This window comes from Oxyura jamaicensis, chromosome Z (genome assembly GCF_011077185.1).
Source record: "Oxyura jamaicensis isolate SHBP4307 breed ruddy duck chromosome Z, BPBGC_Ojam_1.0, whole genome shotgun sequence".
NCBI lineage: Eukaryota > Metazoa > Chordata > Aves > Anseriformes > Anatidae > Oxyura > Oxyura jamaicensis.
The window spans coordinates 52,095,858-52,111,508 of NC_048926.1; the positions used below are offsets into that span (position 1 = coordinate 52,095,858).

The 15,651-nt window shown below is 37.0% G+C and overlaps 1 protein-coding gene across 4 annotated transcripts in view; it reads right to left on the reverse strand.

The window, feature by feature from the left end:
* Window positions 1-303: 303 nt before the first annotated feature.
* Window positions 304-15,651, reverse strand: part of FSD1L (fibronectin type III and SPRY domain containing 1 like) — a 32,304-nt gene continuing 16,956 nt past the window's right edge. Inside the window, exons 7-14 of one of the 4 annotated variants that reach the window (XM_035310199.1) lie at window positions 12,915-13,124; window positions 12,460-12,558; window positions 10,763-10,889; window positions 9,012-9,044; window positions 5,893-5,987; window positions 5,187-5,438; window positions 4,768-4,856; window positions 304-3,187 (exon numbers count right to left, since the gene is read on the reverse strand). In XM_035310199.1, the coding sequence (XP_035166090.1) occupies window positions 3,065-3,187; window positions 4,768-4,856; window positions 5,187-5,438; window positions 5,893-5,987; window positions 9,012-9,044; window positions 10,763-10,889; window positions 12,460-12,558; window positions 12,915-13,124 (1,028 nt within the window). In that variant the 3' untranslated portion in view covers window positions 304-3,064. Of the gene's footprint in view, window positions 3,188-4,767; window positions 4,857-5,186; window positions 5,439-5,892; window positions 5,991-9,011; window positions 9,045-10,762; window positions 10,890-12,459; window positions 12,559-12,914; window positions 13,125-15,651 lie in introns of all 4 variants that reach the window. The other 3 variants (XM_035310197.1, XM_035310201.1, XM_035310200.1) reach the window with 3 other exon arrangements.

Here is a 15,651-nt window from a genome sequence, read left to right on the forward strand (position 1 = left end):
CATAAGCTTGGTTTGATCTGGTTCTTGGGGCCTCAGGCGCTCATCTGGAGGCCTAAGCGCAGCACAGGCGCAGTACACCACAAGTGTAGCACATATTCAGCAATGAGCATTGCCTACATATTTATTCTTAATCAGTCACTCTCTCATTTCTAATCCCATGTTTCAACTGTCAGGCAGAACTGCAAACCTTCAGCAGGTCAAATCCATTGCCAAAGAACAACCAACCCCTGAAGATACCTCCTGGAAAAAGTAACTTCACAGGCTGCACACATCCCCCTTGAGCCGCAGAGAAAATTCTTAACAAACACTTATTTTTTTTTATTCGCTTTGTACAAACACAGTGCACCAACTGTATCACTAATATATTGGTACTCAATCAAGACAGACACCAGCTCAAAGAAGAGTCTAAAAAAATCTAAAAGTGCTTAAGGCAATTCTTTATATCCCCATTTACTAAGAAAACAATGGAACTACCTGTTAGCAGCAAGAATTTGGTATCTGTGCAAACTATTTTATAACAAATTCGTCTTCTTAGGGTAAAAAGTCACATGTTAAGTTCATTTAGGACATCAGTCAAACTAAACCTTGCAAGTCACTATCACAGTGTGAAACACTTCAAGATTCCTTCAAACTAAATATGAGAGAAAAAATGCATTTTTACACTTTGTGTATAATCAAGTTCACCTTGTAGATTTCGGTACATCTTGCTAAAACAACTTCTTAATTTAAATGCTCTTACGTACCACTGGAGATTAACTCAGGGAAAAGTGTGTAATGAGAATTAACCGTATTACAAACATTTGCTTTCTTTCCAGAAGGGAAATTTAAATAGGAACTGTAAATGGACATCCAAAACCAAGGAGATGACTGGGTGGCATGAACAAGCACTAAGCTATTTAGATGCCTGTTTACTAAAGTCACTCAACAGAACAAGTCTCAAAATAAGAAGCATGTATCATAACCCTCCTCTCCTTCTCTCTCAACACCACTAGGGTCCAGGAGAGCGAGTCTTACTCCCTCACATCATGATGCATTTATTGCAGTTGAGCCCCTAGTCAGGTGTTTATTGCAGTAAAAAAGAAAGGAATGAGGAAGAAATACTTAAGATTTGGATAGTAACAACTGAGGATACTACGTGATAGATTCAGATGTTGTCCATTTTAGGATTATGTCACATTGCATTGTCTACATGCTTCAAAACCTGAAACACTCGACTGTTCAAGGAGGCTACAGGTAAACTGGGAACTGGTTTACACTTTCCTCTGCAAAAGAGATTACAGCTAACTGAACATCTCTTAACACTTGCATTGTGAAAAAGTTTCAGGTATGAAGTGAACATTAAGGGCTCAAACTTCTTGCCAACTTCATGATTTCTATGAAAAAAAAAAATAATCTCCAGTTAGGAAAGAGTTGATTCACATATATGTATCAGAAAATTACTTACAGGCTCCTGGACTTGATCAGAGGGAAGCAAGCAGGTTTTAACAGTCAGTAATACACAAATAGTTCTTATTTAAAAGGTAACACTTTCCACAAAGAATATAACATGCTTTTTTTTTTATTATTATTTTTAGCTCTCCCACTAATATAAATCATTTGACTATTATTATTAATATTCCAAGTAAGAACTGAGACAAAAAAACACCTAGGCCCACCATTTCACTTGTTTTGTGAAAGAACAAATGTAACTCCAGATCCAAAGGCAGATTAAACATTAGTTTGCAAAGCATTTGCTCACTTTTCCCTTGCCCTTAAACAAGGAAGGAGGGATTAAGTTTGAGGCCTTACAAAGATTCTTTAGAATACAGGATTTCTTTAGGATATGATCTTCCAAAAGCCAGACTCAGACCCACATACAAATGACACATGGTATAACCTAGGGAATTAAGAATGGGATGCTAAATGTATTTGCCACATTTCTGCTCCATGCAGAAGTAATGCAATGTTTGGTCTTCTCCAGTTATCCAGAAAGTTTCAGGAATCACTGCTAAGCTTGTCAAAACAGGTACCAAAAATGCATCCAGGGTTCTTTGTCACCAGGAATTCAGTGCTGCCTCCGTTCAAGGTCAGCTTTAATACTGACACTATGTTTGAGAAGTCTTAGTCAAGCCTCAAATCTGGGCAGAGAAAGAGCTGAAAGACACTTTACAGCAATAGCTCCCCCTTCTCTTTGTATTTGATCTGAAGCTTTTGCACCCTTGGTCCCATACTTGGCTGCACTGCAGCTTTGCTACCTGCAGATGAGAACTGGCTGTTCAACTTGTCATTTGTATCCAATGAGTACTTTGATCAACGTGAACTGCCAGTTATCAGAATCCAATTAGAATAAAGCCACAGAACTGGAAAACTGAGGGTGGACCCAAAATATAGTACTTCTGAGAGCAGTACCATGCTGTGCATTTTAAAAAGTCTGGATTTTTGGTTCTCAGCCTCTTACCTGAAAGCCTGACTAGTTCAATGGCTGACTACCCATAATGAGTCTTAATGGTGGCCAGACAAATGCTTGTCTCCGCATTTCTCCATTTTCTGTAATTTGTGATAAACAGGAGCTGAACTCAAATTCTAAATAGATATTTAAAACTAGTTACTCATGGGAAATAGTAGGATCAACTCAGAAAGAAGCACAGATTGGTCTCAGTGCTCCTTCATAGCTAGTCTCCATGAATTGATATTCTTTTGAAATGCATGTTTATCTCATGTTTGAATGGGAAGCCCAGTAGTAATGCAATCTATAGCCAAATAATTCTTGCTAGGAGAGCTAAGAAAATAGTATTTGTTACATTCTTCATAGAAAAATAACATTCATAATAAAAATTAAAATTCAAGTCCATAACAAAATGCTTACATACAGTATTAGAAAAGTACATAGCTACAGCTCTTAATTTCCCCACTTATTTTTCAAATAAATAGTTTAGTTTTTTGTCTGCCTCTATGGATTCACAAACCTTTGCACTACCAGGCCTTAAAACAACGGTTGGGAACAAACCCATATTAGTACAATGCTCCAAGCTTCCGTGGATAGCAGCTGCACAGAATATTCAGCAATGGGAGCGTTCAATAGACATTACTGGGCAACACTGTTTAGACTGCAAGTTGAAGAATTCAATCCATTTTCACTTTTCTGGAGTGTTTTCACTGCACTTGGCACCTGCAAACCGGTACTGACCGAAAGACCACCACACCAAATCTAAGGGAAGGGAGAAAAAGAAAAAAAAAAAATCAATTAATGCAAACATGATGAAGCATCTACAGCATTTCTCATTTCCCCTCCCATAATAGATCTGTCAGGAAACATATCCCACAGCTGGATGTCTTCCCCCAGTCACAGCACTCAAACATTCCAATCACGCAGAAGCCAATTTTGAATAAGACCATAAAGTGCTAAATACACATGCTGTGCTTTCAGACTAAGTTTACAACGAAATCTAAAACATAATAGTGCAAGACTTGTTTCTAATAGGAAAACTTCTTTAAAGACTAATATAGTAGCAGCAAGTACTTAAAATGACAATTAAAAGCAAAACTCTGTTCTCCAGTGTTTGAAAGCAGTATTTTGTTTCAGTATATGACAGAATGACATCAGCGTAAACACAGTAAAAAAATAACGGTTTGAGAAGCTTCAGGGCCACAGTTGCAAGGCACATCTATTCTACAACCAAGTGACATTAAAGAACACATGCTCATGTTCACAAATAAATTTGAATAGGACAGCTAATAAAAAAGACAAGCTACACAAACTATTCAAGCTAACACAAGTAATGTCTGTAAGAAACTGCTGCCACTAACTGTTAAACTCTGTATGAGATACAGACTAATAGGCTGAGATGGGTAGGCAAAAGTTTCCCTGCATGCCTTAGGAACAAATTTAAGTTGGCCTTAGCAAAGTACATTCAGTTTGTAGAGTTGTGACTGACAATGAGGTATGACCAGAAATAAGGCTGCCTGGGCACATTATTTCTTTTCCATTCTTCTTCCATGCCAAAAAGAGAAGAGTATCTTTATTAATTGGCCTAATTACAGTTTAAAACTAAAATGTTGCATTTTCTATGGTCTGAATTACAGGAGGTGAGAGTGTCTAGGCAACTGAGTTTTTAGTATGAACTATGTCAGACTCCTCCCGATGCCTAAGGTTTCCCAGGCCTGTATCCTGCTCCCAAAACATGATGCACTTGTTTTGCATCTGATAATGCCAGTAAGGCCTCCAACATCGGCTACCTAAACAAATTACTTAGACCCTTAAGTGAAAAACAAATATGCAGGAACTAATCCTCTTCTCATGCACTTTTGCAAGGTTTGATTCTACGGAATTATAACAGGTTTTGATTGATGAGCTTAGAGACAGGAAAAAGGTATGCAGACCAGTGAAATGAAAATCCTACTGCCTTTCAAGATTTGAAAGCTACAATCTTTTATTTGAGGAAAGCATCTAGTCTAGTTCTGTCTCGTGACATCTGCACTGGCAGCTCATAATACTTTGGGCCTCTGTCTGCATCAGTTTGGATCAATTGTTGTAGCAGGCTTATCAGCTATCAGAACACACAATGAATTTACAAAGATTTAATGACTTTTATTGACATAGCTGAGACACCTAGATGAAGAGTTCTCCCTGCTGAAGTACCAATTGAAATAAAAAAATGGAAATGGTCAAACATTTTTAAAAAGTATTGGCCAAAAACAATGCTCCAAGTTTCCTCCTGTAAAACACAATTACTAGTCTTCAACAAAGTGAATTCAGTGCTAGAAATAGAATTTTGTTTTGATACTGACCATGAACCCTGGTAATAATGGTTGGGTGAACTTTGTTCTGAAGGCATAAAGGAGTTCCTTTGAGTTTGCATTATAAAACATGAGCTGACCTGAAAGAGGCAGAAAGCAAGTTAAAATACATGTTTAGATGCTGTCGCTACCTAACTTTTTGTAAAATTGATACTTTTCCACAGAAAGGTCCCTGGAACACATTAAATCCATTCCACATGACTAAAAAATTTCTCAGCTGCTCTGTCACAGAGATGAACTGTGGTCATTTGATGTTACAAGCAATATTACATGAACAACCCTATCCCTTACTGTCATAAGAAACTGCGTCAGTCTGGAAGTAACTCTAATGTACTTTTAGCCTTGTATTGCTTCAACTTGACACAGCAGTCAAGTAAGTTTTTATCTCAGTTCATTAAACTGTAACTTACCTCCATCGAAGTTGCAGTATACTCCTATTCTGTCTGGAATAGGTATGTCTAGGGTCTTGCTTTTATTATTATGTTTTGCGGAAAAGGTGCTTTGTAGCCAGTTGTTGATGTGGATACACCAGCTTGAGTTAGTCTTTCCCAGCTGATCAAATTTCCCCAGGTTTTTGTACGTCACTCCTACACTGTAGGATTTGCAGTCCTTCTGTGCTCTCACCTCCCAGTAATGCTGTCCACTTTCAATAGTAGTGTCTCCTACCAAAAAAATGTATTTAGTTGCTATAATTAAGTGTACCTTACAACATTTGCTTCCTTATAAGCATCAGTGGTATCTGCTCCATTTTAGTTTAGAAAAGACAATAAATAGAAAAATCTTAACATACAAAAATATGAATATATGAGTAGATAGAAGAATACAATTATAAAATAGAACAAGGAAATAGCTTTTACTTACATTCACTGAGACAATATGCATTTAGGATCAATTCACATTTAATAGCTGTGAGTGTCAGTCACTATTGAACTTTGTAATAGAGAATTTCAAAAGAGTTGAACTCATTAGCTGTAGCACCCAATTTTGTGTGTTAAATAGTCAAGGTTATCTCTGCGGGGGACAGCATCAAGTATACTGCCTTGAAACAACTCAATTTTTTTTTATCTGATTCTTTCATAACCTGACCTTCTTATGGAAGTGAAAAGTTCACCTTACCTAACACGGTATATGATTCACCAGTAAAACGATCTCTGCTGCCCTTCGCTGTGGGCCTTGTGCCAATGGAAGTCCTCTTTGGAGATGGTGCACCACTTCTAAGAATAAAGGAACCATTGAAGATTTGCACACTACAACAGAAATGCATGCTAAAACAAGTTTTCCCAAGCAAAAGGTTGCAGTAAACATACACAAGCTATGGAAATGTCATAACTGGTTCAGCCACTAGCAATGCTTACAACCTCTAGCATTGAGTTAGTATGCATGCACAAGAATTGAGAGGGAAAAGATGATGGGCAGAAAAAAGTGCAAGACGTAAGTTCAGAGGCGGTTGAGAAAGGAAATAGGAGAAAAAGAGCAGACGTGGCCCATGTTTAAATGACCTTCTACATAAAGTATTACACCTCTAACACGCAGAACATTAGTTCAGGGTTCTGTTTTCCTGCAGAAGATTTCTAATAAACCTTGTAAATCAGCTACAACAGATAAGAATATACTGATATTTAATGCAAATATGCCTAATTTTCACTGGACTTTAAATATCAATGAATGGAGAAAATATCATCAGTTTTATTTTAAGTAGGTTTTTCAGTACATGCATAGGTTGCATAAACTACTAAAGAAATCACAGGAAAGTGCAACCCAGTGAAGAGCTACAAAAGGGATAAAATGATGATTGTTATTTCAAAATCTACACACTGAAGTACATACAAAAGCCAGGAGTGTCAAATCTAAACAATTTATTATACGAGATGAGGTGATACTTCCAAACTTTAACGCACCACAACTCTCCTCAAAAAAAAAAGTAAAAAAGTATACTGAAGGTTGGGGACTTTATCGGTTACAGTAAGTCAAAGAATACAGGAAATAAAATTGTCACAGCACATTGTGCTGAGAAGCACACAGCAACTCCGTAAGAGTCATTACAAAATTTAATAGTCTAATCCCAATCAAGAAAGGCTTGCATTTTCTAATCATACTTTTCTAAACCATTCTCAGGAAGTAATAGCAAAATAAATGAAGAAACACTTCGCTCTGGAGAATATGCTAATGAGCAATCAGTTGCATAAAAGAATAATTTTAACCTAATGAGGTTTCCTAATGAGGTTTTCAAACATTTTATTTTACCTTAGTTATGCCCTCAAAAATAATTCTAGCAATTTAATCATTAAATAAAATTAAGGCTATTTGCAAATTACAGTGAATATTAAACCTTGGTAGCCAGGGAATCCATGTCTGGTTATTATTTTAAAGGCGATTAGTAGCAAAAAAAAATTTAGCTTCTTGGAAACAGCTATGTAGTTTACAGTTTAATTTCATTAACAAAATTTAAACAGTATGAAAAGCAAGTATCTCTCTGAAATATATGTCAGAAGTAATTTTGAAATCTCCAATCCCCAGAGTCTAGCATACATTACCCTACATACAAAAAAGGATGTTTTCCTTCCAACTTTCACTTCAGTTACAACTTTGCAAAGCTAATTATATTTAAGTATCGAGGACTAGCATAGTGAAATTTTGCTTGCTACCACTCTGATTCATTCAACAATGACTTCAGGCTTTCTGGGATTGTTCTCCAATGCCATTTCATAGAGGGTCAGAAAATGCCTGTTTTGCCTAATACCATCATTAAAATAAAGTCATGGGACAATCAAAAGCTGAGAGTTATTAAATTGTCATTTATGAGTGTGCTAGAATGTCTTGCTCATATTCATAACTAAATTTGTTTTAATCCAGTTACAGAAGCCTTCAAAAAGTCACTGCTCTCAAACTGATGAAGAAAAGATTGTCTACATTGGCATCATGATTTAGCATGCAAATTAGCCACTACTGATCAAAAACCAGCTAAGCTTCTAAATTGCTTGCAAGAAGTATGTGAATAGGATAAGTGTATACCATGCAACAGTGCAGACTACATCAAATGCTTTTCAGTTCTGTTAGCATGGAAGAAGCTGTAGATTACTTACCAAAGGAAAGAGGAACGAGCAGTAGCATGAGAACAAAACAAAAACACAGCAAAGCCAAGAATTAAAGTGTTATTTCAGGAGGAACCATCACTCACTGCAGATTCCATCCTGCTTTAAGGACAGAAACCATTCACACTTCCAGCAGACTTCCAAAAAAAGTTGCTGAAATTCTTCTATTAGGTTAGGTATACCTGAATTATGCAGAAAGCATATCTGGCCACTTAGAGAAAAAAACTAAGAATAAAAGCAGGTGCTCTGCTAAAATTTTGTCAAAGATAGGAAGACGTTAAAAGGTCTTCAGTATAATTTCTTTCAAATCTTCTTTAAGCGGCCACTACATGAGCTTTCTCAACTGAAATCTAACAGCCTTTACCAGTTCAGACAATGACAATTAGTATTTGGCATGAAAGACAAAAAAAGTTGTTGTTTTTTTTTTCCCCCTTAATTTTAGGTGGGGTTCCACTCTCCATTCCAAAAAGGAAAGGCAGGATTTTTTTTAGCACTAAGTCAGTTTGGTGCCCAGTTTCTAACTCCCCACAATTTTCTTAGCTAGTGGAGTAACTGATGTATTTCTTCCACACAAGGTTTGACTTCTTCCAAAGGTTTCACTTGCCACGAAGCTTTTTACACGTGCCATCAGGCTAAATTCCATCCTCTTGGAAAAGTGTAAAAACACATTTCTCTTCCTCTGATGGCTAAAAGCAGCTATCCCACAAGTTCAGAAGCAACAGGTAGTTGGATTCAAGAATAAAAAAAATAACTTTTTAATTTCTACATGAGGAAAAATGAATCACATGAAAGAAAAAAAAAATCTAGTACGCCATCATATGCCCAAATGTTAAGCATCAATACATCTTTAAATAACAGGAATCTCTGTGCCAACTCTAGAATGCATAATGCTCTTCCACTGAAAATCTGGCTTCCTGCATACCAGGATGCATCTTTTCAAGAAGACTGTTTTCCAGTCATTGGAAAAATACATTGATAATCTTTAGGAATCCAAATTAAAATTCTGAAGAATTTTAAAAAAACATATGTATACTGTTACTGATAGAGGCTATTAGATTTATTTCTCTCACTACATCAAGCAAAGGGATTTAGCAAAGATTTCCAGCAAAACAAGATACCAGATCCTAAGAGGTATATTATCACCTTTTATTGCTCTTCAGCACAGGATACTGACCACTGTCAGAAAGAAATAAGTAGTCATTAAAGAACTGTGTATTACTACAGTAAATTATCCCCATAGATGGTACTAAAAGTCACTCTACCATGCTTCTGGCAGTATATGTCTGTAGGGAAGGTATTTGTTCATGTATTATTCTCAAGCAGTGCTCTTTATACTTGAGATATGCCAGCTGAAAATCAACTATCTGTCTTTGAGGAAGAAGTAACCAGCTCTGTGGACAAGGGAAGAGCAATGGACACTGTTCACACCTTGGACACTCTCACACGCTCTCCACATCTGCAGTTGTGAGACATGGACTGGTAAGTGTGCCAAAAACTGTGGAGATAGCCAGCTGACTACCAGGCTCACAGATGTGGATGGGGTTCTCCAGATGGAAGAGCCCCACACAACAGGACAGGCTGTGGGACTACTGAGGAAAGAACAGATCTGCAGAAAAGCAAGTGGAAGTCTTGGTGGACAACAATAATAGTCTGCAGCGTGCCCTTGTGGCATGTGTGGCCAACCACATCCTGGGCTGTATCAGCATAACAACCAGGAGGCCACAGCAAGAGATCGTTCCTCTTGATAAGGCAGCTGTAGGGCTGCTTGAGTCTTGAGTCCAGTTCTGGGCTGCTCAGGACTGTACAGACACTGACTTACTGGAACAAGTACAGTGGTGCGCCAAAAATAAAAACAAAACTAAACAAAACAATTATGGGATTGGAGCAGAGGAAGACCTAAAGACTACTGGGTTTGCTCAGCATTAAGACAAGATTAGGAAATTTAGTGCCATCTTTAACATTGCAACAGGAAGCTACACAAAGATGACCAAGCTAGGCTCTTCTCAGAGGTGCCCTCTGACAGGTTGAGAGGCAGCTGGTACTAGTTGAAACACAGGAATTTCCAGTCAGATATCATGGTATTCCTGCCTTCCCATTAAGGTGGTCTGAAATACGGGCCCAGGGAAGTACCTTTCTTCATCCTTGGAAATATTCAAATCTTAGCTGGATAATATCCACAGTAAATCAAGCCAGTGAGGTTCTTCCAACCACCATTATTGAGAGATTCCAAGTAGTAAACATGTAAGTGTATAAAGCTCAACAAATAATCTACTAAGAATTCTGCTGAAGTTACTTATGTACTTTTCCTAGATGAAAATTGTTGGTAGATCTCTTTAATACCACCACTTTTACAAGAGCTAAGTTCTATTATCATTATCTTTTACTACCTGGTTTTAGTGGTATCTTTTCCTCACCAATGAAGGTTATGAAGGTTATGAGATAAATTAAACCAATTTTATTCTTAACTTGAACTTTTGCAAAAAGACATAGTAGCCAGTTCTCTCCTTATTTTTCACGGTAAAAATGCTGTCCATGCACCATTACTGACCTGCAAAACTACTGAGCATAGTCTTTCACGGCTGAATATCAGTTACATCCTGACAATTACCTATCTACAAGGTATTTTAGTACCTTGACTGATAAAATACATTTGCTAAGGTATGAAGACTTAAATCCAACTTAATGTTTAAGACACTTTTATAATTGATTCCATAAATAGCCTCTATGTCTGTTACAAGGGCAGGGAAATAAATATTCCTTCCAAAGACTTCTGAGTACAATCTGGTGTCCCACAGTCCTACCATCAAGTGCTTTAATTTCTCCCTGTCCTCACCCTTTAATTGCCACATGAGGCATCCCAGACAGTGTAAACCTTTACAAACCAGAGTTCTTACCTGCCTTTGTTTTCTTTCCCTTTTACTTTTTCTTGACCTTTGCCTCCAGTAGGTTCCCATTCAACATAGGTATCTTCAACTTTCAAGTTCAGATGAGATGAAGTATTGTCCAAATTGAACACAAATGCTGGTCAAGACAAAATGTGAAATGGTGAAGTGGTGCAATGTTCTCTCCCAGTGGTGGCTATTCAAAGAAAATAATGGAAGTAGTAGTAAAATTGTAGCAAAGTACTATTTGACTTAAAAGGAACATCACCTTGTTAATAATCGTTTTCTCCAGTTACAGCCTACTTCCATGGTTCTCATAATCATGAATGATTTAAAAAGCCATACTCATTTTCTACACTGTACAGCACTGATTCTTCAACAATATGTTTACAATTAACGAGGACTGCAAACCTGCAGAATACTAAACTGACAGGGTAAAACATAAGCAGAGTTGAACTGTGAAGTTCATTCCAGATATCAAAACAGTAGAGGATGCATGAAACTAGAAGTGACCTGGTATTTGCTGCAGCCGAATTCTTCATCCAAGAAAGCAAAATTAATACAATGTGCTAAGTCCTTGAAAGATGCACATTTATAGACTGTTTTGTGAGGGTCCTAATAGCATCAGATATTATAGTTTAATGTTAAAACAAAGTATACTTGAGATTTTATGAGTTTGGAGCTCAACAGTACACAAGTTTTTTAAAAAAAATTAGGTAAGCATGTTGATGAGAATGCTGAGTTTCTGTGGTCTGATTATTAAAAGAAAGTGAACTAGATGCACTGTTAGGGTGGACAGTTGCACTAAAAATTATATTGGCAGCTTGATATCTGCAAAAATCAAAATCAGAATAATATTTCTGGTACTGGAATAAAGAATTTAAGTAGCTAATAAATATATCAGATTCTATACATATGAGCACCATACACTGGCTTTACTTCAGGAAAGTTCCAAGCCTAGATAAGCATAAGCAACACTTATGTCAAGTGCTGGAGTAAAGCATACATGCCACAGTTGTATCAGCCGTTTTGCCCTTTACACTGAAGACTTTAGTATAGTTGAAGCATCAAGATAATTATTTTCACCATAACAGTTAAGACTTGTGCTCTGTTACAAAGCATCACTTCCAAGAAATTTGTCTAGTTTATTTACAAAACAATGCCAGGATGCCCCCAGCCTCAGATCAACTGATTTCTTACACAGTGATGTAACTTTAGCAATTTGCAGCTGTTTGTTTTTTTCAACATTGACCATAATTAGAATCTACTGCTACAAAGTCAAAATATACTTTTTAGTACCTTCCATATACAGAAAAGTGTTACCTGTCACATACTATGTACCAACAGAAAACTACATCAACTGCACAGATGCCCTAAGGGTCCTACTGATGCTCAGCCACAATGTTCTTCATCTCTCGTTAACACATTGGCATGATGTAATGGGACATGATAGTGTCAATCCACAGTTCAAAGCAATTAATGTTAAGCTCCAACAAGCTAACATATTTTTAGTATCTGAATGCTGAAAGACCTGCTTTCTGCCAATATGCTTTTTAATCTTTTATAGGAATTGTTTTCCTTTTTGCTTAGGACATTTTTTCTATACAAGCACTGCTGAGAAGTGACTTAAATTACAAGTTCATATATGAAGGCAGGATGGTATGTGCGAAGTTTTTGCTGCACTCACGGTTAAATCTTTCAGATTTTACCTTTGGTTTCCAGAGTCACAGGATCTGAGTATTCCCCTGCCACAGCTTTGTTGCAAGCTTGTACTCTAACATTCAAGTATTTTCTATCAAATTTCAGACCTAAAAAAGTGGATGTTTAGAAAACTGAATTAAACAATGACAACTTTACCAGACTAAGACACTCCATATAGCTGTCTTCCATTTATTTCAATTTGCAAAAAAGCAAGCTTAAACATATCACCATGAACTTCAGTTACTGAGTGCATTTTTACAAAACATAAAACTCCAAATATGAGGCAGAGAAGTTATTGTACAAAACACCCAAGTTATTGTACAAAACACCCAAGACCAGTATGGAACAAAGCTTCATTAGTTACAGAAAAATTGATATTCTGCAAAACTTCCAAGCATATGTTTTATCAATATTGTGTGATTCTTTTTTAAAGTATTTTTTCAAGTATATAAACAACCTTTACCTGATAATGTATATTCAGTATCTTTAATATAGTCTATCACTTCCCAAGGCTGTTCATCCTTAGCTCGAGCAAACCCATCATAGTTGGTTTTTCTATACTCTAGAACAAAGTGATCAACTCTGCTGTCTTCTTCAGGCATTCTCCATGATATTGTTATACAGTTATCAGCAACCAGACATGCTGCTGTATCTATCTCTGGAGCTTTAGGGACTGCAGAAAGACAAACATACAAAACAACTCAAAGAGAATAGACTTAATATACTATGGTCTCCTTACATTTATTAAGAGCTCAGAAACTGTCCTTAGCCCACCAACACTCATTCTTTTTAGTGAATGGATTCCATTATCAAAGCACAATAAAAGTCTAGGCATATCATTTTCACTTAATACACATCTTACAAAACAAGAAAAACGTTACCAACTCTACAATTAACATTTGCACCTTAATTTCCACATTCATGTTTTGTTAGTAAGTTGGGCTGATTCTCTCCTGGAAGCAGTAACAAGTACATGCTAGAGCAAGGAGGAATCATGAGCCTGCAGTTATGAATGTACCTTTAGGTTAACACTACAAAACTTTGTTTCGCTTCAGTCTTTCAAAGACAAGAACAGCTGCATCCCTGCAACAGTATCACTCGGATTGCTTCCACCACTACAGACAATTAACAGGATAATAGTTTCCACTAGCCAGTTATCAGTTACCTAGCTTTTTTTCCTCTTCAACCTTTGTCTTGAAAGAAGGGGAGAGAATTCCAATGATTCACTAACGGAAATACTGTAGTTTTGTTTATAAACAACAGAAATTTCATTTTCATTAAATCAAGGAGCACTTCAGTCACTGGAGTAAGTTTTTCCAAATAAGGTATTTACAAAATCCTTAGTGTCCAAGTCCAAGGAACATTTTTGCTGGAGGACACAGAAACAATATGTTTTCTTGTTTGCAGTTTTTGGAAAAAGGGTCTGCAAAAAGCTTTTGTTTCTTCATTCACAGAAAGCTTCAAAGGGATACAGCGGCCTGCAAGGCAATACATCAAGCAGGCACAATTAAGAAAAAAAAATGTACAGTACTGAAGCATCTCTGGGACTTGAAGACCTATAGATTTTGTCAAAAACCACCACTTTTCATAATGTTCAAACCCTTGCTTTGCATTTCTCTGTATAGTTACATCTCAGTAACCAAGTCCTAAGTACATACAGATTGTCTTTGCACAGTTGAAATTACTGTTTCTTGAAAAGAGTGTTAGCAACTATTTGCCATGACAGCTGATGACAATTAGCATCACATTAATTACAGTTGAGTCACATTTAGAGATAGGCAATTTTACTGTCTACATAAAAACACCTAGCTATAGCAACTCTCAGAACCAAGTGTAGTTTGCTTTATGCATGTTACTTCATACCTTTCCATGACGATGTGTTTAAATATTTTAAAATACAATTGCTAAAACATGTCTCTTTTCCCTTACACTCCGGTAGGTTAAGCCAAGCAGGAACTACTTTCAAACTGGTATAAGCTTAAAATGCTTGCAAACAATTAAGCTGCACAGAAGAGACTGAAACCAGAGGTATTCAAGTCTCAAATGTTAATGAAATGTGCATGTGTCATCAAATTTCAGTCATGCAACAATAATTTGAGCAAACATCAGTCAAATACTTTCTTATGAAAAAGAATAATTAAAGTGAGGACAGGTATTACGGAACATATACTAGCAAGTTTAGTCCCCTAGTCCAATTATTTTTGGGATAGCGAAGGATACCAGATAAAGTCTTTCATGTGTTTAATGTGATTAAGTCTTCAGCACAATTCTGGCAGTGTTCAAAAGCCTGTATTACCATAATAGCAAGATTGTTTTCACCTTCCCACACTAGGTCATTAGTATTTCCTGATGTTTGAAAGTCTATCAGTGCTCAGTGCAGTATTGCCTGCAACAGTTGAGCTATCAGGATTCAGTGTCAGAGTAATTGGATAGTTTGGCACTACAGTAGAAGAAAGAAAGATTGATATCCAGACAGCTAAAGTTTTCAGCTTACAAATGAAAGGCCCAAACAATTTAAATTTGGATTAGTGACTTACAGATGAAGCAACCTACATCCCTGCCAGCAGTACAAGTTTTCAACATATTCTTGGTATCAGTCAAGGGCAAAGTGGTTTAAATAGGAAAGAAAAATGAGTAAAATACATTAAACATACAGTGGAATATAGCATCTAAGTTTACTTGTATAAAACAGTAACAAAAATGCATAAATTGTGATAACATCCTAGTTTCAGCTGGGATAGAGTTTAATTTTCTTCTTATCAGCTGGTGTGGTGCTGTGTTTTGAAGATGAGAAAAATGTTGATAATGCACCAATGTTTTAGTTGCTACTGAGCAGTGCTTACACAGAACCAAGGACTTCTGGCTTCTCATGCTGCCCTGCCTGTGCATAAGCTGGGGGTGCACGGGGAGCTGGGAGGGGATACAACCAGGACAGTCAACCCAAACTGAAACCAGAACATTCTGTACTATGTGGCACCACACTAAACAACAACAAAAAAATGGCAGAATTGGCTAGGGGGATGGGTTGGGTTGGCAGTTGCTCAGGGTCTGGTTGCACACACATCCATCGCTATGGTGAGCTATTGCTTTTTGCTTCTGTACTGGGTCTGGCTGGGATGTTACCTTTCCCTGCAGCAGCCCATACAGTGCTGCGCTCTGCACTTGTAGCTAGAACAACCCTGGTATCACACCGGTGTTGT